The sequence below is a fragment of the Hemitrygon akajei genome, chromosome 6, assembly GCF_048418815.1.
Source record: "Hemitrygon akajei chromosome 6, sHemAka1.3, whole genome shotgun sequence".
NCBI classification, from domain to species: domain Eukaryota; kingdom Metazoa; phylum Chordata; class Chondrichthyes; order Myliobatiformes; family Dasyatidae; genus Hemitrygon; species Hemitrygon akajei.
In genome coordinates this window covers 46,222,470-46,246,380 of record NC_133129.1, presented here as the reverse complement: position 1 = coordinate 46,246,380, position 23,911 = coordinate 46,222,470, and the positions used below count along the sequence as shown (strand labels likewise).

At 41.8% G+C, this 23,911-nt stretch overlaps 1 protein-coding gene across 3 annotated transcripts in view; it reads left to right on the top strand.

Moving 5' to 3' along the window:
* Window positions 1-23,911, top strand: part of arhgef28a (Rho guanine nucleotide exchange factor (GEF) 28a) — a 385,900-nt gene that overhangs the window by 159,835 nt on the left and 202,154 nt on the right. For all 3 annotated transcript variants that reach the window (XM_073048304.1, XM_073048303.1, XM_073048302.1), the window contains exon 9: window positions 209-278. In XM_073048304.1, the coding sequence (XP_072904405.1) occupies window positions 209-278 (70 nt within the window). The remainder of the gene's footprint in view (window positions 1-208; window positions 279-23,911) is intronic.

Here is a 23,911-nt window from a genome sequence, read left to right as displayed (position 1 = left end):
GTATGATGGGAGGTGGTTTTGATATCTTATCTTTCAGTGACTGCCATGGATTTTGGCTGTCTGGAGAAGATGACTATCAGAGTTGTATTGCATTCTGCATGGATGATTTGACAATAAATCAAAAATGAACCTTTGACTACAACAAGTTCCACAACATATGACATAAATAATAACTAATTCTGATTCTGATTGTCTTCCATTTATTTAGCATGTTGACCTGGAGACAGATCAGGCAGGTTCATTTCTGGATGAAGCAGATCAATGCCTACTGGATGCAGGTACTGATGAAAGTTCAATGTCTGATAATAATGCATATTCTTACTTATAATAGTGAATGTGGTCACTAAAAACTTTTCTTAATTTTAGTGACTAACAGAGCAGGGTGTGGTTACAGCCAAGCTGTTCTCTTTAAAGAATAGTTGTGGAAGGAATTGTTAAGTCCGGCTGGTGGCACAGTGATATCAGCGCTGGACTCTGGAACGGAGGTTCCCGTGTTCGAATCCAGTCGGGCCGTTCCTGAGTACGCTTTCCATCCGTGCCGAGTTGAGTGTTGAGCTCGCAACTCAACCTCATAATATAAAGAAAAAAATACCGCAAAATGTCTGTGTGAGGAGTGGCAGGCCACACAGTCTTTCGTTCCGTGCCTTGTAAGGCATGAGAATGCCCGACACTGGCCTCTCAGGCCTGAGTCGACGTCGTCATCATCCTCATCATGTGGAAAGAATATTCTTTGATATTGAATGCTTTAATGAATAAAGAAAACAAACTGCTGGAAGAGCCTAGAAAGTTAAGCAGCATCTCTAGAGATAAAGGAATGGTCAAAACTTTGGCTCGAAGCCCTGCACTAGGACTGTGAGTCTAAGGACGAAGGTAACTAGTGTGTAAAACTGAGAGGGAGAGGTGAAACAGGGGGTGTTAGGTGATATGTGGAAAAATATTAGAGAGTAGGTAGATGGACTAGGCCAGAAAGGTGAGTGAGCAGGTGGAGATGAGCTGGTAGGTGAATAAGTAGAATGAAGATATGGGAAGGATGATGGACGGATGGAACTAGGTGCAGGGAGGGCAGAGTGGTATGATTACCCATATATCTATTGATCAGAGTTTGTCCTCCCTTCAGCTTTTCCATCCCATTGACCAGCTAGATCCATCTGTCCATCATCTCCTTCCCTAGATTCCAGCTATCACCTACCATTCTGTCTCACCCTCCCTCTGACATCTATACACTCAGATCTGATGCAGGGTCTAGACCTGAGACATTGACCATCTATAAATGTTGCTTGAAATACTGAGTTCTTACAGCCATTTATTGTTTGCTCCAGATCCCAATTGAGCTGGGTCTGTTGTTGTTTATCATCTGTATTACTGATTTAGATGATAAATTGGTAAACTAGATTCTTAAACTTGTGGATGACTCCAGGATTGGGGTGTAGTAGACAGTATAGAAGACTACCAAAGGTTACAGCAGGACCTGGACCAGCTGGAAAAATGAGCTGAAAAATGGCAGATGTAATCTTATGCAGGAAAATGTGAGGTGTTGTACTTTGGAAGGACAAATCATGGTAGAACACTGAGGGATCTGGAAATATAAATCCATAATTCCTTGAAAGTGGCATCACAGGTCGGTAGGTAGGTTTTAAAGAGTGCATTTGGCGCATTGACCTTAGTAAATCTGAGCATAGAGTACAGGGGTTTTGATCTTGTGTTGAAGTTTGGAGTACAGAGTTCAATTCTGGTCACCTACGTATGGGAAAGTTATCAATAAGTTTGAAAGAGTACAGAGAAAAATCGTAAGGATTTTGCTAGGACTTGAGGATCTGATTTATAAGGAAAGGTAGAATAGGTTAGAACTTACTCAGCTGCCAGTGAAGGTGGTGGATGTGGGTTTACTTGCAATATTTTAAGAGATGTTTGGATGAGTACATGGATGGGAGAGGTATGGAGGGCTATGGTCTAGGTGTGGGTAGGTCGACCCAGGCAGAGAAAACAATCAGCGTGGACTGGATGAGCCAAAGGGTCTCTTTCTGTGCTGTAGTGCTCTATGAATCTAACTTCTGCAGACCCTTATATCTCTAGAGTTTCACCAGGGTTCACTTAAAGTTTCATGTACTAACAAAGCATGTCTAAAGAGTCAGAGACTAAATGTGACACAAAGAAAGAACATTCTCAATCATTGAATCCCAATGTGTGCTAGATTCCTCTTTTCCTCTAGAGGGCAGTAGTTGGGGTTTATATCTGGGTAACCTCACCCCTTAGATGCCCCATTGATGCTGTTGCAAAAGTGATTTGAGTTTTATAAGACTCTTGTTGCTTCAGTTATGTAGAGGATTGATGAGACCACATCTAGATACTAATGTTTTACATATTTAAGAAGGATGCTAGTTTGTTGAAAGCAATTCAGAGAAAATTCACTGAACTTATACCTTGAATAGGAGAGATTATCTCATGAGAGTAGATTAGACCATGAGATAATGGAGCAGAATTAGGCCATTTAGCCGATCAGGTCTTCTCCATCATTCCATCATGGTTAATTAATTACAACTCTCAACCCCGTTCTCCTGCTTTCTGCTGTAACCTTTGATGTCCTGACTAACCAAGAACCTATCAACCTCCACTTTAAATATACTCAAAGACTTGGCCTCCAAAGCTGTCCGTGGCATTGAATGCCACAGATTCACCACCCATTGGCTCAAGAAACTCCTTCTCATCTTTGTTCTAAATGGATATATCTCTACTCTAAGCCTGTGCCCTCTGGTCCTAGATTCACCCACTATAGGAAATGTCTACTCCACATCCACTCTATCTAGGCCTTTCAATATTTGCTAGGTTTCAATGAGATCCCACCCCTTATTCTTCTAAATTGCAGCAACTACAGGTCCAGGGCCGCCAAACTTTACTCAAATGTTAACCTATCATTCCTGGAATCATTCTGATGAACCTCCTCTGGGCCCTTTCCAAAGCCAGCACATCCTTTCTTGGATAGGGGGCCAAAAACGGCTCACAATTCTCCATATGTCATCTGATCAATGCCTTTTTAAAGCCTCAGCATCAGGTTCTAGCTCTTATATTCTAGACTTCTCAAAATGAATGCTAACATTGCATTTGCCTTAGTTACCACCAACTCAACCTGCAAGTATCCTTTAAGAAATTCTACACAAGTACTGGATAGATTGGACAGGAAAGGCTTGCATTCACTGATGCTTAGAAGGATGAGGGCCAGTTTGATTGAAACATGCAGTCTATCTTCACTCGCCACAAATCTGAAACACTGATTCTACGGCCTACAAATTCACTGTCATTCAGTCCTAAGGTGCTCTTGACAAGGTAGATATTTTCTCTCATGGAATGATCTGCAACTTGGAACGAGAGGTAGAGATGAGGGATTTTTCGTTTCTTTGAGAGAGTTGTGAGACTTTGAAACTGTTTTGCATAAAAAACCTGTGGAAATTGTGCTTTTGGTATTCTAAGAATGTAGGTAGATAGATTTTTAATTAGTAAGGAGCTGAAAGGTTACCACATGTAGACAGGAGAGTAGAGGTTACATTTTCATCAGCCATTATCTTACTGAATGGCAGAGCAGGCTTGAAGTACCTAATCAACTACTTCTAATGCTGAAAAGAGCATTGATACGTATGTAAGATATTTACCAGCAATGGAAGTGTACTGAGTGTGAATCAGTATTTTCCGGATGTGAGAAACAATTTTCAGAACATTTGTGGTTAAATTTTTTTATTGCCGCCTGCTGTCATCGAGATTTCTGCTGTTTAATGTTGCAAATATCTAGAAATAATACATGCCAGCCATCTTCATGTGATAGTCTTTTAGACAAGCAAATTCAGAAAGCATAAAGGTGAATGTTTTGTGTGTGTTCAGATTAATGAGACTCTTACATGACCTGTGAAGAACATTGAACCATGAGGAGACTATTGGATGCTTGTCTTCCATCTCAGTACGTTAAATCCAGACTCAACTTCACACTCTGCCTTTGATCTGTATCCAGTATTGGATGTTGAAAGTTTCAATTGCTCTTTCAGCTGAAAGATCTCTTTATTATTTTTGTAGGAGGGAATGCTTTCTTATTGCATTTCTAAACATCCTGAATCTGTCTAAACTCATCCACAAGAATATAAATAGTTTCTCCTATTTCTTCCTTGTGCACATTTTTATATTAAATGCCTTGTTTAGATCCCCGTAGCCATTTGTCCACAATTAGATACAAGGCATGTTTATGCAGCCAGGTTTCCTGATTTAAACCTTCATGCTCTGGATCATTCTGCCCAAGTTAAATTGATTCCTTTATAATTGCTCATTAGGAAGCTCAGATTTTTTATGTCTGATAATGTTTGCAAACAGTGTAAAGGGAGTAAAATTAAACACTAGATATAGATTATATTGGATGATATGAGAGTGACCTACAGAGTAGTGTTGAAACTGAATTTATTATCAAATAACCCTTTAAACCGAAGATTATTAATATTGGTGAAAGGAATGACAAGGGTACAGCAAGTGGAAATGGGATGGATCTGAGTGATCCTTGTGAGAGCTAACACAAGTTAGTATACCGTATGCTGCTCCATTTCTGTTGTACGTTCTATGAGCTTATACTGGTTAAAATCAGCTTTGTCTTGTATGTTGTTAAGCATGGCCATGTTTATATAAAAAGTTCCATGGCATTTTGCATGGGATGCATTTAATGGCATAGCATCATGGTAATATAATGGTTACTGTGATGCTATTACAGCTTGGAACAGTCCAGAGGTTGGAATTTAATTCTGACACCATCTATAAGGAGTGTGTACGTTCTCCCTATAACCATGTGGTTTCCTCCGGGTTCTCCGGTTTCCTCCCACAGTCCAGAGACGTACTGGTTAGTAGGTTAATTAGTCATTGAAAATTGTCCTGTGATTAGACTAGTGTGAAATAGGTGGGCTGCTCATTGGGCTGGAAAAGCCTGTTCTGTGCTGTGTGTCTAAAAAATTTTTTTTAAAAACTGAACAATACCATAGAACTGCATACATGGATTTGCATGTAATTTTATAGATTGCTTATTTTGCCATGTATCTAAGCTTGCACTTTTTATTCACTATTTCATTTAAATGTTTTTATACTTTGGTAAGCCTTGTTTTATAGTTTTATACAATACTTTCATATTTATGCATGTTAATATTTTTTCTGTCTTGAGGAACTACTTTATGTGCAGAATGATAATGTAAAGCCGTCATGAGGTCAGTCTGATCAAGTTTTGAACTTAATAATAATGTTGATGCTGTGTGTTATTATAACAGCTTTGGTTGTTCAGACTTTTTTTTAAAAAAGGCACTGACATGCATCACTTCAGATGCCATACCAGACTATGATTAACAAGAACATACTGTTTCTGAAGTAAGTAGGAGACCAGTTTATACAAGACAGTCAAATATTCAGCAAATATCATTAATTAAGTCAACTCCAGATCAGAAGGGGGAATAGTTCCCATAGATTATTGTGTCAGGATGTTATGGCAAGAGATTCTTTAGCTGTGACTGGATAGATAATTCAAACATGTAATTTCGGTAAATATGAAGATTAATTTCAGGGATAAACATCACTAATGTAAAAATGTCATTATTGCACATTGCTGGGAGTTTATGTTCATAGATGAGGTATACAAAAGCAGTAAAGAAATATTTATTGGGAAGGCAAGTTGCCCTTCTGATGGTGAAATTGCTCATTGATGTACTGAATGGCCAACCCCTTGGTTTGAGACTGGGCATTCCCAACAGTTATTTATTATTTTTAACTGGAGAGGAGCAAGTTAGTGTCTCAAAACTATCGGACTATGCAAATGTCAATGTCACTCTCTCTCTCTCTCTCTCTCTCTCTCTCTCTCTCTCCCTCTCCCTCTCCCTCTCCCTCTCCCTCTCCCTCTCCCTCTCCCTCACCCTCACCCTCACCCTCACCCTCACCCTCACCCTCACAGCAAATTGCTCTATTTCACTAAGATCACCATGCATTCCTCTAAACATCACATATTATAACCCATTCAACTTAATCCTTCCTCCTTGGACAAATCTAACCCCACCAAGAATCAAGCTGGTGAACATTAACTGCACTCCCTTTATCCTAAGATTGGATCTAAAACCAATATGTCGGATGCTGTCTCAGTAGGGCCTTGTATAATTAGAGCAGCTCATCTCTACTGTTGTACACAAATTCCTGTATGTTAAAATATGTGCTTAGAAATTCATTGCAAGCTGGTAGTGCTATGAAGAAGTGCTAGCATGTTCTATTCTGCTTCCACTGAAGCAAACAGAGAATTGTGGAGGCAAAGCATCACACATTGACATCACTAGCATGCATAGAGTGACTGACTGGAATGAAATTCCAAGCAATAGTTCCCTCTGTATTTTAGTATAATTAACTTTATTGTGTTGCATTTCTGGACCATAAAACTGAACAACCCTTCAATCATGTTAATTATTGTGAATAACCACAAGTATTCCTATAGTTTATAGTTATCATTGTACTTTCATCTACAATAGCAAAATTGAGAACTTAATTTAATATTCTACAAACATGTTAAATTATCAGATTTCACCAGAACAGCTGTTAATATTTAAAAGTTACAGCAAGTAACAAGTTGGTACAGAATTCAATGTTATATTTTTATTGGCCAACCTTATGAGGAATCCAACCTTAATAAACTGAAAAAGAATTTAGATTATGATTGATACTTCAGTTTAATATTATCAGTGCTATTTCAATGCACCAAATTAAATAGAAAGGAGTGGGAACACCCAGTGAACCAGAACAGTTATTGAAGCACTGCTTGTACCCTCTGGTAAATCACTAAAAACTTAACCGCACCATTTTTAGTCAATCAATTTTAAGCCAGCACTAAAAATTTCAATCATCACAATCTTTTTTAAAACACAGTGTGCCTGTGTGGTTATAATAATATTCAGTATTATTTTCAAATTTCTGTTTAGATTTTTAATGCATTTTTAATGGAGGCATTTTTAAGGGCCTCACCTAGTGAAAGTGCACGCACAATACATCGCCTCTTCTTTCCCGGTGTAGTGATCGTCGTGTCGTCACTATCTGGTTTGCTAGGCGGGAGGCCGCTCCAAATGGCCTCTCCTACACTACTGCGTCCGTAGCAACACCTTCTCATTGGTGCCCCCCCCTCCCGTTTCCACCGAGCTTGCTACGTCATGGCATGACCGAGTGTCCGGCGGTATCACTGGAGGGGTAGGCTGGGCTCGTTAGCCTTGGTTGGCAGCCAGCCTAAGAGAAGGACAACTCTGACTCCAACCCTAGGCAGGTGGGGCTCGTCAGCCTTGTCAGGCCATCTACCTAGGCGAAGGACACTCCAACGTAACTCCTATGACCCGAGGACCTCGCTGTCACCGTCCCAGCTTGCTAGGCTATGGCAGATGAACCCCAGGTGTAAAGGGTGGGGCCAGTACTGCACACACAGTACTCCACCTAAAAAAAATCATTGCGCAGGCCGAAGGATATGCCCACGTCTACGACCATCCTCCTCAATTTTCCCTTGCAGCCTCTGCAGCCGGGTCTGCCTGTCCCGTATTGGCCTCGTCGGCCACCAGCAAGCCTGCAGCAGATGTGGGCAGCCCCCTTCCCAAATCTTCGTTCGTGAAGCCAAGCCATGACTGTAATCACACTGCCTCCAAAGATTAATAAAATGTACAGTATTATTTTAAAATTACACTCAGTGGTGAAAGTAACATTTTCATTGTATGGTCGCTTGACAAACATAACTTACTGTTTCCTGCATTGGCACATTTCTTTCTTTTGGCCCGCTTTCATTTCTTGCTCCTTCACTCTACCCACAAAAGGCAAGATTTTCCATCAGCTAACCATTTTAATTCCAATCCACATTCCCATTCCAATATGTTGGTCCATGGCCTCCTCTATTGGCACAATGAGGCCACACTCATGTTGGAGCAGTAACACCTCATATTCTGTCTGGTTATTATCCTCCAACCTGATAGTATGAAAGATGATTTCCAGTAATTTTAGCCCCACCCCTTCCATCTTCTTTCATTCCGCACTCTGGCTACCTCTTACCTCTTCTCTTGCCCTCGCCTGCCTATCACCTCCCCCTGGTGCCCCTGCTCCTTCCCTTCTCCCATGATCCACTCTCCTATCAGATTCCTTTTTCTTCTGCCCTTTACCTTTTCCACTTATCTCCTCCCAGTATCTTACTTCACCCCCCATCCTCCACGCATCTGGCTTCACCTATCATCTTCCAGCTTGTACTCCTTTCCCTCCCATCCACCTTCCCCTCCCATCTGCCTTCTTATTCTGGCTTCTTCCTTCCTCCTTTCCAGTCTTGAGGAAGGGTCTCGGCCTGAAATGTTGACTGTTTATTCCCTTCCATAGATGCTGCCTGACATACTGAGTTCTTCCAGCATTTTGCGTGTGTTGCTCTGGATTTCCAGCATCGGCAGAATCAGCTTTAAAATCACTGGCATTTGTCATGAAATCTGTTGTTTTGCAGCAGCAGTACATTGCAATAATCTGTCTGTCTGCCTCGGTACCATATCCGATGTGGATGTTGGTGACCATGGTTTTCCATACAGATCTATCCCTTGTTCTTTGGATGACTTCCAAATCCTCGATGTGTAGCCACCTGGAATAATAAAAACTATAAATTACAGGTAGTCCCTGAGTTATGAACATCCGACTTACAGACAACTCGTACTTACGAACCAAGGAAGGAGAATACCGTCCGCCATTTTAAGTCGGATCACGACGTCGTCTGCCATTTTAAGTTGTTGCCATTGATACTGTGTTGAGTGTGTAACTTTGTATTTGGCTTAAATTTTTCTTAGCAAGATACACCCTGACTCCGCCACCCCTGGTCCGGCAGGCTGGTGGCACACTGAGATCAGCGCTGGGCTGGAGAACGGAGGTTCCCGAGTTCGATCCAGTGACAGACCGCTCCCGTGCCATGTTGATGTCGATCCAGTGACTCCCGTACCATCCGTGCTGGGTTAATGTTGAGTTCGCAACTTGACCTCGTTAAAAAAAAAGCCACCTCCAGTTTAAATTCCCACATGGAATATTGTGGAGGATCAAATACCCAAACCCAGCGCAGACCCCACTTGTCCCATTTAACCTGTCTCAGTGAGGTGGACTTTAGGACCTGGGGAATTCAGAGCGGTGATCCTTAAGACCCAGCGGACCTCAGGAGCCGGTGGAGGCCGGGACCCGCTGCCCGCAGTGTTTCTGTTTCTTTGATGGGAAGCGATCGTGATTGAAAATAAAGTGGAAATAATAAAGTGTTTGGAAAGAGATGAAATGTCGTCGGTCATTGGAAAAGCATTAGGCTACAGTCGGTCAATGATCGGAACAGTTTTAAAGGATAAAGTGAGAATGGCCCTACCCTGATAAAAGCTACAATTATTACTAAGCAACGCAGTGGTTTAATTATTGGAATACGTAACATTAAATAAGTGTTTTATATGCATTGAAAGGTAAAATATATACTATATGCTAAGACAAATGTTTGACAAACTGACGCTAAATAATACCGGATGTACTTGTTCCGACTTATGTACAAATCAGACTTGAAGACTGACTCAGGAACGGAACTCGTTCGTAACCTGGGGACTGCCTATACAATTAAAACAAAAATTAAATTAAGTAGATAAGTAGAGATTCAAAGATTAGAAGTATATTTATTATCAAAGTATACAGCCCTGAGATCTGTCCTTCTGCTGGCAGCCATGAAGCAAAGAAACACCATGGAACTTGTTCAAAGAAAACAGCAAACACCCAGTGTGAGAAAAAAAGAACAAATTGTGCAAATGCCAAAAAGCAAGCAAATATATTAAACATTAAACCACAGAGTCCTGAAAATGGTCTGGGAGTGCTGTTTAGTTCAGTTCAGTTCAGCTTAGTGCTGTCTAGTTCATTGACTACAGGCTGCAGAGCCCGTCCATGCTGAAGCGCCCTGATCAAATTTTGCAAAATGGCAAAAAAAAGAGTAACAAGAAACACATGTAACACGAACTGCAGAGAGTTCACCAATAAAACAAGTCCAGAGCCAAGGTCTGCACTGATCAAACCTTACAGTATGAGGAAGACTCCTGTACCTTTCTCCAGCAGCAGTGATGGAGAAGGACACTGGTCAAAAGCAAAGAGACGGTGTAGGACACCTGCTCACCTTCCAGTCTCGTCCTCATCGATCTCCGTCTTACTCCACACTTTAATTGATGAGGAGTAATGGAACCGCTCATGGGTTCATGCACTGCCTTTAGGCCGCGCACTTTGCTCTTAACCTTGCCGCACTCCCCCGGAGGCAGCAAAAGTACCAGATCGCTTAGTCGGCCCAAAAAGACATCAAAATGTACCTCACTGACTCTATTCACATGCAGTTTAGTAGTAGATGCATACTTAGAAGAAGACAAAGAAGAATAAGTAGTTTCATCAGCTGTCTGCAGGGTGTCGCCATTGGTCATGGGCACCATCTTGTCTCAGATCAAAAAGAGTGCAAAAAAAAAGTGAGTTGGTGTTCTTGGGTTCATTGTCCATTCACAAATCTGATGGCATGGGGAAGAAGCCATGCCTGAAGCACTGAGTGTGTATCATCCGACTCTTGTATCTCCTTTTTGATGGTAGCAATGAGAAGGAAGCATGTCCTGGATGATGGGGGGTCCTTCATGATGGATGTCATGTTCTTGTGGGATCACCCTTTGAAAGTGTCCTGGATGCTGGGGAGGCTAGTGCTTATGATGGAGTTAGCTGAGTTTAAATTTGTGCAGCTTTTCCTGATCCTGGCCCCTCCATACCAGACAGCAAAGCAACCAGTTAGAATGGTCTCCACGATACACCTGTAGAAATTTGAGTAGGTCTTTGCTGACATATGAAGTCTCCTCAACCTTCTAATGAAATATAGTCGCTGTCATTACTTCTTTGTAATTGCATCAACATGTTGGCCCCAGGATAGATCTTCAGAGATGTTGACACCCAGGAACTTGAAACTGCTCACATTTTCCACTGCAGATCCCTCAGTGTAGAAATTGTGTGTTCCCTTTGACTTTCTCTTCTTGAAGTCCACAATCAATTCCTTGGCTTTATTGATGTTGATTGCAAGGTTGTTGCTGCAACATTACCCAACCAGCTGATCTATCTCACTCCTGTATGCCTACTCATCACCATCTGATATTCCGTGAACAATAGTTATATCATCGATAGATTCATGGATGGCGTTTGAGCTGTGCCTAGCCATACAATCATGGGTAAGAGAAAGTAGAGCAGTGGGCTAAGCATACATCCTTGAGGTTTACCAGTGTTGATTATAAGTGAGGAGGAGAAGTTATTTCCGATCCACACTGTCTGTGGTCTCTTGGTGACGAAATCAAGTATTCAGTACAGAGGCCCAAGTTTTGGAGCTTGTTGATTAGAACCGAGCGTATGATTGTGTGGAATGCTGAGCTGTAATCAATAAACAGCAGCCGGACGTAGGTATTGCTATTGTCAAGATGGTCCAAGGTCGAGTGGAGAGCTAGTGAAATTGCATCTGCTGTAGATCCATTGTAGCGGTAGGCAAATTGTAGCAGGTCCAGGTCCTTGCTTAGGCAAGAGTTGCTTCTGACCATGACCAACCTCTCAAAGGACTTTTCACAGTAGATGTGAGTGAAACTGGGTGATAGTCATTGAGGCAGCTCACTGTGTTCTTTTTGGGCACTTTTTTTGAAGCAGCGGAAACTTCCAACTACAACAGTGAGAGATTAAAGATGTCCTTGAACACTCTCGCCAATTGGTTGGCACAGGTTTTCAATGCCTTAACAAGTATACCATCATGGCATGATGCCCTGTGAGCATTCACCCTCTTGAAAGATGTTCTGACATTGGCCTCTGAGACAGAGATCGCAGAGTCAGCAGATGCTGCAGTAATTTGCATGGGTGTAGTTTTATTGTCCCTATCAATGTGTGCATAAAAGGCATAGAGCTCATCTGGGAGTGAAGCATCACAGCCATTCATCTGGTGTTTACTTTTTCATTTAATCTTATGCTTTAATTAATGTTGGAATACTTTTGTCTGGAAATTCAACAAACTATACAGGATTATCAATATGTTGTACTCTGTCTACAGATTCATTTCTTTGAACTGAATGGAATAATGTTTGAATATTGCATCCAACCAACTGTTGTGTTTGGGGGTGTTTTAGTGTTATCAGCGAGGGATGAATTTCTTAGCATGACCATTAGTGAACAGAGTTGTATGATTTCAGACTCTCTCATGCTCTCCCGATTGCCCTTCCTCTCCCTTCGCCATAACACAGAACTCTCAGATCCTGAGAGCCTGAACTCTAAAATTGCTTCACTAAATCTCACTGCCCCTTCACTCTTCCTTCCTACATGATTTCTCTTTAATATTTTTTCCAAGCTTTGGGACAGCAGTCCTAGTTTCTTGTATGGTTTGGCAGAAACCACAAAAAATCTTGGATGATTTCACTACTACTTCTCCATTCAATAGATGCTGCCTGACTTGAGTATTTACAGCATTTGCTATTTTTATTTTGGGTATCTAGTGTTTGCCACATTTTGTTTTTGATAGTTTAAATTGTGTTAGGTAGTAGTATTCATCTATACCAATAAAGTTTTAGGATGAAGTTCTCTTGTAAGACTTAGCCACATAATTAAGTTTTAAACACAAGAGATTCTGCAGATGCTGGAAATCCAGAGCAACACACAAAAAATGCTGGAGGAACTCAGTGGATCAGGCAGCATCTATGGAGAGGGCCAAGACCTGACAATGAAGGAGCACAACCTGAATCATCAACTGTTTATTCCTCCCCATTGATGCCACGAAATAAAGTTGATGTGGTGCAGTACTAAGGAAACCAAGGATCCACCTGTCCTCTCAGAATCATATCAGAGATCCCAAGGCCATTCTTCTTAAAATCCTAGTCAATATTTATCCATTACTAATATCACTAAAATGGGGTTGTTTCCCAGTACAATGAAGGATCTCCAATCTGAAAATGTAGCTCTGTTTCTCTTCCCACTGGAGCAACCTGATGTACTATATATTTCCAATGTTGTTTGATTTTATTTTAGATTTCCAGCATCTGCATGTTTTTAGAAGATTATTATTGAGGCCTCCTGTTGGTCAGGGTTAACCATGGATACTGTGTCCTCGCTGTCTTGGTGATTCACAAGCCAGTACCCAAGGCAAGGCATTATAATATGGAGAGCAAGCTGTTGCCCATGTAGTAGGCTCTTCCTTTGCATGCACCTGATAAATCCAAAGGAGCAGAAGAGACTGATGCAATTTGACACCAGCTGAGTTCCTACACCAAACTGTATTGACACCAGGAGTTGCCAGGGAGTGTTGGACTCAACATAGGACTGCCTTTGGGACTCCAGCTCAGGATTTTGCTTCGAAGAGTTTATTCCCGAAGCCTTCCCCGTGAATGGGTACAGCCGCAAAGCAGCAGAGGTTTGATCTTGGGTTTCCTTCTTGTAGGTGAGCTGCCAACCATGGCTGACAAGCCCCATCTGCTGAAGCAACTGGTTTTAAGGTGCCATTAACCCACTATTGTCTCTTATTCTGTCAGAAGGAACAATCCAGCGGGATTAGTAGCTAAACCACACCTGAAGGCCAGGAGTTGGACTTGGTTATCAAAGGCAAGCATTTAATAGATAGTGGGAGCTTATCCCCACTACCCACCCAACTATGACAACCTTAAGGAAACACATTCTTGATAAAAGACATGATTTCATCTTTTGTTTAATTAGCCCTTTGTTGTGAACAAACTTGCTACTATGTTGAATATACAAAAGATTTTGTTTAATTGGATTATCAGATATTGGGGCAGCTGCTTATTTGGGACAACTCTTAAAGAACAAAATTTAATCGAGAAAATAGCAGAGATTTCCTTTGTTCATTTGGGACATTATGCTGCTTAATTAGGGAAGATAACTTACTGAACAGCTTCTAAGTGGTGTCAGTCATGTGGCCTTTAGACACTACACTGTGCTTAGAGTGGGCAGTTTTAAACTAGCATCAATTGCATGCATTTGTGTTCAAAAAGCAGTGATTTTGATACTGATAGTTAGTGAGAAATAAGCAGTAAGACAATTATACCTTGCTCTGTTTTGCTCACTGTGGTTTCAAGCATGCAGGCTTGGAGATGCCAGAAATGACCAGGAGTGAAATTGAAGCAATTTCACTACTTGAACAAGTTAGGAACTACGAAGAATTTGAAGGTATTGACAATCATATTGAATGTTACAATGAAAGTGAAGATTTAAAGGATGCAATCATCAAAAGTATTGCATGAAGGCAGTCTATTATCTGCACCGTGTGTCTGCGCTGCCATTGTTCATTTGCAAACAAAAGAATACGTCAGTGTACACTGGATGAAATCCTCTAACAATAACTATTGGAAACTAATGCATTGTTTTATATTGCTGTAGTAGTATTGACAATGTCCTAATTTGTTTGGTAGTTTATTTAAATACGTAATTTGTTACTCAGTTAAATGGTACTTTATCTTTTTTTTATATCTCTTTAATTATTTTTATGAAACTTCGGCTAATTGGGGTAGCTGCTTAATTGAACTGAAATGTACTGGTCCTGATGTATTCTGATTAAACAGAATCAACTGTATTATACTTTAAGTTGATGTAACAAAACAAGACTTTGTTTCTTCTTTCCTTGTGTCTCACTTTCCAAATAATATTTTCCTTTGGAATAATAATTCATTAATAGTGACAAGAACAGAGGTAGTATCAAAGCTACTTAACCTTTTGTTTTGCTCTCCTCCCTTTCTACCCCAAAAGCTCTTCTTTCTGAAAGGTTCAGTCTATAACACAATGTAGAATTCATTGAGATGATAATTGGCAGAAGCAACCTTCCAAGAACCATGCTTAACATAGACAAAATACTGGAGGAACTCAGTGGGTCATGCAGCTTCTATGGAGGAAAATGAACAGTTGACACTTTGAGCTGAATCGTCAATGGTTCATTGTCCTCCACAGATGCTACCGAAGCTACTAAGTTTCTCCAGCAATTGTGTATATTGATCCAGATTTCCAGCATCTGCCGACTCTCTTGTGTCTCAGTTGTGCTTCCAATAACCTCACTTCCTCCTTTTTGATGCCAACTTTTTTTTTAGCACAAATAAGCTCGATTAGACACAACTTTTTCAAAGCTACAAGGGTCATAGACTTTGAAAGTGTTGGTTCACTGAAACACTCTGTGATATCCTGAGAATGATAGTGTTAAATTTAATGCAGCTTGTGTTTCTATTTGTAACCATTTCCACTGGGTAGCAATAACTTGGTTACCTCCTCTAAGAATTCCAGCAGCCTACTGAGACATAGGTCCCCTGCTTATATGAGTAATGATAATAACTTATGCTCTTGGTTCTCTGCTGAAATGCTGAGAGGATTCCATATAAGGTTGTCAAGTGTTTTCTACACAATGGATATTTGGCCAACTAATTCTTAGGTGTAAAATGTATGTCTTCAGCTCTTGTCTTTAAATATTGAAAAAGCATTTATAATGTTGTAGTTCCAAGTACAGCTCCTAAATATATAATCAAAATAATTTATTTAACATGGGAACCAAAATGACTAAAAGTATTTATTTCAGTTTTGTGTGTTATTAGTAAAAATCAGCTCTTCCCCCTCCTTTTTATTAGTATAAATTGTTTTTTTAATGTCCTTTCCTTTTTTTCTATGGCTGTCAGTCCTGTGTTTCATTTGGTTCTTCCCTTTGCTTTGCTTTAATTAACAACAGTAGTTCTTTTCCTTCTTTTGCTTTCCTCAGAAGCATAGTTTTCAATAAGCAAAACAATTTTCCTGTCTGCAAACTTGCGTGCTCACTGGCTGAGCACACCTCTAGTTTCTAAAATGTATTCTTCATGATACTTTCAATTGAATCTTTTGATACCTTTTTACCTGTGATTGATCCTTGTGTATTATCAGCTTTTTTTTTGTTTAAAATTTGCCTTTTCATACCTACTGTTGAAGATGACAATGAAATACAGGAACCCAGACAAAAGAATGAAGGAATTGTGAACAACACACACAAAATGCTGGTGGAACGCAGCAGGCCAGGCAGCATCTATAGGGAGAAGCACTGTCGACGTTTCGGGCCCAGACCCTTCGTCAGGACTAACCGAAAGGAAAGATAGTAAGAGATTTGAAAGTACTGGGGGGAGGGGGAAATGCGAAATGATAGGAGAAGACCGGAGGGGGTGGGATGAAGCTAAGAGCTGGAAAGGTGATTGGCAAAAGTGATACAGAGCTGGAGAAGGGAAAGGATCATGGGACGGGAGGCCTTGGGAGAAAGAAAGGGGGAGGGGGGAGCACCAGAGGGAGATGGAGAACAGGCAGAGTGATGGGCAGAGAGAGAGAGAAATAAAAACAAACAACTAAATATCGTCAGGGATGCGGTAAGAAGGGGAGGAGGGGCATTAACGGAAGTTAGAGAAGTCAATGTTCATGCCATCAGGTTGGAGGCTACCCAGCCGGTATATAAGGTGTTGTTCCTCCAACCTGAATGTGGATTTTGCCGGTATATAAAGTGTTGTGAAATGCAGTGTAGAAAGACATGCCTAGCAGTTTAGGCTGGGAGTGTCCTCCACTCCCAAAGAGGAAACAAGCAAACAAGCGGAGCCATTATCATGAATGATTCAGGCAGATGGAAATTAAATTATCTGTAGTTGTAGAATTCATTGTTGGATATAGAAGGCTGCCATATGCCCAAGCAAAAGATGAAATGTTGCTCCTTAAGTGCGTGTTAGAACTCATGGCAACAGTACAGGGGATTGCATAATAATAGGTCATAGTGGATGATGCCATTCTCATGCTTTGCTGCCATTCTCCAGTTCTCCAGAGAACATGGAGTTGTGAGGTGCTGTCATGGTGGCCAAATCAAGTAACTTGTGTTTTTTATCGATTGTACTCAGTGTAGACCTGGTGCTCCAGTGATGTAGAGAAGTTATTTTTGAGCTGAGAAACAGGCCTTCAGTAAAATCGCTGCTTTACCTTGGTTGGTGTTGAACTTCTAGCAATTTGTTGAAGTCGTACTCATTCAGACAACCAGAGAGGGTTCTGTCATGGTCCTAATTGGTACCTTGGGCCAGCGTATCTGGAGGCGATTCTCTTGTTGCAGAGTACCCAGCCTCAGACTTGCTCTGGCATCCATATTGGTGTAGCTGGTCCAGCTGAAGATTTGGTGAGTGGTGGCCCAGGGTGAAGGGGTTTGAGTCGGTAATGCATTTGAGTGTGAATGGTAGGTTATGTGACTCCTTTTTGGAGATGCCCATTGCCTAGCACCTCTGCAATGCAAACATCATTTGTCATGTATGCCTGAGTTTTACTCCATGTAGGCATAGGTACATCATTTTCTAAGGAGTGGTAGTTGGAGTTCAACATTGTGCAATTGCTCCCAAATATTCCCCCCCCCCCCATCTTATCTTGGAAGGAAGATCTTGATGGAACATTAAGCCTTTAAGATACTGCTCTGAGGAACACCAGAAGTGGAGTCCTGGGCTGCTATGATTGTCCTCACACACTCACCATAAAGTTCAAGTTCACTGTCATCTGACTGTATATAGAACTCAATGAAACACCGTTCCTCTTCACCATGGTGTATCCACACAACATGCATCACACAGCACACATAAACCAAAATATTATACTATAAATAAGTTAACTAAATATGATTCAGGATGCATGCAGTGAAGTGCAGTGCAGGTAAACAGTGAGCAGCTTGCTGATCTAGTGACGAGACCTCGGTAGTGCCACGGTATTCGTCAGTCTCACAGTCCAAGGGAAGAAGCTGCTACCCAGTTTAGCAGTCTTAGTCCAGATGCTTCTGTACCTCTTTCCTGACCTTAGTGCGTCAAAGAGATTGTGGGTTGGGTGGTAGGGATCCTTAACAGTGCTTTGGGCCCTTTGTCTGCAATGTTCCCAGTAAATATCACAAATGGGGGGTGGGGGGGAAGGGAGACCCCGATGATCCTCTTGGTGGTTTTTACTGTCCTCAGTAGGATCTTGTGGTTCGATGCCTTCAGCTTCCAAACCACACAATGACGCCGCCAGACAATGGTGCTCCTGTAGAAAGTTGTTAGAATGGGGGCAGAGAGCCTTGCATGTCTCAGTCCTCTCAGAAAGTGAAGACACTGCTGTGCCTTCTTGACTCATGAGGAGGTGTTGTGGCTCCAGGTTAGGTCACCAAGGAACTTTGTGCTCTTCACTATCTCCACAGCAGATCCATTGATGTGTGATGCAGAGAGGTCAACCAGTGCCTTCCTGAAGTCCACAATCATCCCTTTTGTCTTGTCCATGTTGAGACTCAGGATGTTGTTCTCACACGCCTCTCTACCTCCTACCTCCTCTCTGTATGCCGACTCATCATTGTTGGTGATGAGGCCAACCACAGCAGTATCATCAGCAAACTTGATGATGTGGATTGAGCTGACTCTGGCAGTGCAGTCATGAGACAGCAGTGTGAACAGCAGTGGACTGAGCACACAGCCCTGGGGGGCTGCCAACTCAGACCAACTAGGGTATTCCCATCCAGACCTTCCAAGAGGGACAGTTTATCTGAGGGATGATTGTGATCGTGTTAAATGCTGAGCTGAAGCTGATGAGCAACATCCTAATGTATGAGATGTCCTAACGTGGGACAGGGCGGATTAGGGAGCTGACGCTATGGCGTCATCAGTGGACTGGTTTGAGCAATAGGTGAACTGGAAAGGGTCCAATGTAGCTGGAGGGTGGGATTTTATACGATCCATTACCAGCCGCTCAAAGCACTTCATGATTGTTGAAGTTGATGCCACTGGGCAGTAATCATTAAGGCCAGTTACCGTTGCTCTCTGGGCACCAGAATGGTGGCTTCCTTGAAGCCTGCAGGGGTAGTGGATGTTTTCAGAGAAATATTAAAGATGTCTGTTAAGACTTCTGTTCGCTGGGCCACACAGTCCCTCAACACCTGACCAGGTGTGTTGTCCAGCCCTGTAGCACTGCATGGGCTTACCGTGGCTAGATTCCTCCTCACCTCAGCTGTGGCTAGACAGCGTGCCTGTTCCTCAGGAAGAGAGGGGTCTTTCCTTGATGTCACATAATTCAATCAGTGAAATTGTGCCTAGAAAGCATTCTGCTTGTCACAAAGGAGGCATCACAGTCAGTGATGTGTATGGGTGGACTTGTAATTGGTTGGGGCTAGTTTTCAGGCTTCTGTATCATCTGTGCCATGGGAGGGGTGATAAGAGAAAGTGTCCATGGTGGGAAGGGCCTTAGGTTATATTTGATCTTTTACCAAGGCAGTGAGAAGAATAGACAGTATCCATGGAGGAGTGCCTGGTTTCCATGATGCGTTCAGCTGTGCCCACAACTCACTGCAGTTTCTTACAGTCTCGGGTAGAGCAGTTGCCATGCTGAGCTATGCTGCATCTGGTTAGGGTGCTTTCTGTGGAGTGGGACAGGCCTCAGGACATGACCCTTCTGCCTCCATTGGTTTTTGATATTTTTAATGATATATTTAAATACACAAATTCTGGTTATTATGAACAGTCTAGTTTGTATTCAGATGGCTACCAAGCAACATCAGTTCTTGACTTAAAATACATTGGATCATAATTTTCTGTTTGTGTTTTGGGTTGTTGTATGTCATAATTGGTTTCACATTTCTGGTGCTTAAGCAATTAAATGTTCCTTTGCAAATTACATCTATTAACTTGGGAATTTCCTCTCATGTTATGTTTGGGTGCTTGTACCTGTGCCTACAGGTGAGTCTTTGATTAGCAACTGTGGCAATCTGTTTACCTTTTGCCACATTGGGAATGCCTAAAGTTCTGCTGAAAAAATACTTTATTATCATCATCACACTTTCTCACCTCCCCCCCCCATTCCCCCCGAACACCCAAATAGCTTCCATAGAACTGGTTGGAGTGTGTTCATTCTGAAATGAACCTAAAATTCGAAATGGCACAGTTATATTGGTACCTGAGGCAGATGCTTCACTGATCAGCTTCTTCATATTCCTTTTAGTGAGAGGCCACTTGTTAGAGAGGCAATATTGAGACAAATCACTCATTGGCATTATTTTCCTTGCATATCTCTCCTTCATCTTCATTTCTGCTTTTTCTCCATGTTCCCTTCCTTGATCTCTCTACTTCTTCCCAAGTGTTTTCTCCTGCAGACCCCTCCTCCTTTCTTGAATTAATTTCTCGTCTTTTTATCCTGCTGCTCGCCCAATATAGTCCCGTGTCTTCTATTTTCTCCTCAGCTGTTCAGTTTCACTCAATTCCCATTGATCTGGCTCTGTAATTTAGTTCATGCTTGAACCAGGGCTTAAAGTAGCGTATTCAGTGATGCCTTCCATCACTTTAGATGACTGTGAGCAGACTGATGGTCCACTTTCAATGCTGTCTTCACCTGCATCTCTTCCATTTTGTGCACATCTGCCCTCACCCCATCATCCTGCCACCCTACCTGGGATAGGGTCTTGCCCTCACCTACCACCCCACTCGCTCCATGGTCAAGCACATAATTCTCCGTAACTTCCGCCATCTCCAGTGGAATCTCACCAGCAAGCACCTCTTTCCCTCCCCCTACTTTCTGCTTTCCACAGGGATCGCACCCTACATGGTTCCCTTGTCCGTTCATCCCTCACTACTGATCTGCATCCTGGTACTTTACTTTGCAAGTGCCATACCTGCCCCTACACCTCCTCCCTCAGTACCATTCAGGGCCCCGAGCAGTCCTTCCAGGTGAGGCGATACTTCACCTGTGAGTCTGTTGGTGTCCGATGCACCTGTGACTTCCTGTAGATTGGTGAGACCCAAAGTAGATTGAGAAGCCACTGAACACCTATGCTCCATCTGCCAGAAAACATGGGATCTCCTGATGACCATCCATTTTAATTTTACTTCCCACTCTCATTCTGACATGTTAGCTCACGGTCTCCTCTACAGCCGCGATGAGGCCACACTCATGTTGGAGGAGCAGAACCTTATGTTCTGTCTTGGTAGCCTCTAATTTGATAGCATGAACATTGATTTCTCGAACTTCTGGTAATGACCCCCCCCCCCCCTTCACGATTCCCCACTCCCATTTCTCTCTCTCAGCTCGCCTCCTCACCTGCTCGTCACGTCCTCTGGTGCTCCTCTCCCTTCCCTTTTTTCCATGATCTTCTAACCTCTCCTGTTAGATTCACCCTTTCTCCAGCCTTTTATCACTTTCACCAATCAACTTTCCAGATCTTTACTTCACCCCTTCCCCCTCCCAGTTTCACCTATCACCTACAACATTGTACTTCTACCTCCCCTCCTCCCACCTTATTGCTCTATTGTCTCATTCTTTTTTTTCCAGTTTGGATCTTGGCCTGAAACGTAACTGTTTACTCTGCCTGGCCTCCAGTATTTTGTGTGTGTTGCTGATGGGGCAGTAACTAGATTGGATTTGTCCATTGTTGGCCTGGAATACATAGGCAATTTTCTTCTTCATTTTATACCAATGTGTCTAATGTTGGAGTAGGTGACTCGAGCACTGCAGAGGGTGTAGCGTCAGGTCCAATTACTTTTTATGATTTTAGTGTGTTCATCTCTTTCTATTTATCAGCTGAGGTGAATTAAATTAGTTGAAATTTAGCTGCTAGATTTTGCTACTCTTTGCAGCTCAATGTGTCTTTTTCCTCAAGTTAAATGACCAAGTTCATTGAGAAGCGTAAAAGAGGACACCAAGACCAGGGTCAAGTTTAGCTAAAATTGGATTGACAGTCTGGAAGAGGTCATGATATCACTTAATGGGAATAATTAAGCCTTATTACTTGGCTTTGCCATCATTGAGGATGGGGATTTTTGTATGGCCTCATCTTTATTTATTTAATTATCTGCTACCCATTTCTCACTGGATTGAACTGATCTGTTGGTTGGGGGGTTTGCCTTACTCCTCCTATCTCATGCTGCTTCTCCAGTCTGACTTTTGTAAGGTTTTCTTTTGCAGCTTCCCCAGGTTGGTCAGTTCCTAGTTAAAATCCATCCATCTTTGATGGCAGGTGCCAAGGGCCTAGCGCCATTTGTAGATGCAAGTTTCATATAGAAGTCTGCTCAGGCATGAAATTAAATCCCAACCCAAACCTGACTCTGTCTTGGTTGATTGAACTGAGCTGAAGCCCAGCTAGTAATGCTTTTGATACATAATCAGCCCTGCCCCCAAAGTATACAGTCAGATTACTTTGGGGATTGGGTTGGATTACCAGGTACTAATACCTCTCACTGCATCGAGATGTATTTTCTACAATTATTGAAAGTTCTGGCTCAAATTTTTAGGCTAAGTTCCCTATCTAGAATCTCCCTAATCAAAGAAACCATTTCACTCCTTAAATCTGATCACAGCTCTTTAATATCTTGAAAAAGCTTTACTTAAACTCTGCCAATTACTAGGTTACTCTCTGCTCAAAATCTGACCTTTGAATTTCAGATATGCTTCTGTTAAGCTTGCACAATTGAGCTTCTTAAACTGCTAAACATACAATAGTATCCAACAGCAGAGTGGTTATGTTACTGGATGAATGGCCAGAATTCTGGATCATTGATCTGGAGACATGAATGGAATCCTACAGTGGCAGCTGGGGAGCTTGACTTTGACTAATGAATAAATCTGAAATTTAAAAAGGATTCCATCTTAAGTAACAGCAGCTGTAAGATTGCCTGATTACAATAAAAACCCATCTAGTTCACTCATGTTCTTTAGGAAAGTAAATCTGCTGCTCTTGCCCGCTCTGATCAGTAAGTGATCACAAACCCACTTATTTGGTTAACTCTTTAACGGCCACTTCAGTTCAGGCCAGTAAGAAATGAATAATGTCTGTCAGGATTACCAGTGAAATTTGCATTCTGCCAATGAAGAAATTAAGAAATATGCTGCACTCTGTATAAGGACACTAATATGCTTCTCAAATTTCATTGCCCAAAATTATTTATTATACACTAGAGACAAAGTAGTTAATTTACTGGATAAGTATCCAGGGGCCTGGAGATCCAGAAATGTAGTTCAATTCATGTAATTAAATATGAACCTTTTGTCAGTAAACTTCTGGGTTGTCATCAAATTAATGCAGTTTGCAAATGTCCTTTGGGGTAGGAAATCTACCTGTCTACCTGACTGAGTATGGCTGCAGGTTGATTCAGAGTAGGCTTTGAATTACCACAGGGAGTACCAAGGGAAGTGCAATAAATGCTGGCTTTGGTGCAGTATTATTAGCACCAGACTTCGAAGTGAGTGGTTCCAGGTTCGAAACCGCCGGCTCCTTGCACGTCTTCCAAACTGGCTAGTTTGAGCACAATGTTCCCTCTAAGGTGTGCATGTGCATTTATCTTTTGCAACTAGCGCACAAAGGAATTTAAACGGCACAAGAAAGGGTTGTCACCCTCTACCTCATTGGCATGTTAAGAATATTACACGATTGTACACAATCACTTTTTTTGGTTTCTGACAGTGTTGATAACATGGAGTTTGCGATGATTTGTCTGAAGATTTTAGAACTAGCTTATTTTTACTGTTTTTAATGAAGAAATTATTCAATGCTCACATGCTGTTGGCACTTGGAAAAAAATTGCACAGCAGAAGATTTTTGCGCATACTGGTTATTACAAGTTAGAGGGAACTGGTTGAGTGTCGAGCCAGCAACCTGGCCTCGTAAAAAAAAAAGACAGACAAAATACTATAGAAATGGCAAAGTTGTCACTTGATGTGCCATACGGCGTGGAGAGGAATAATAACAATTTGGCGAACAGGTGAACGAATAGATATAACTGGGAACCAGAACTACATTCCCTTTAACTTGTGACAAAGTATGTCTTGCATATCTTATGCAGGGCCAGTAGCAGTATGAGTAGCTTACATTGTCCACAGGCCTTTACTGTTGCTTCAA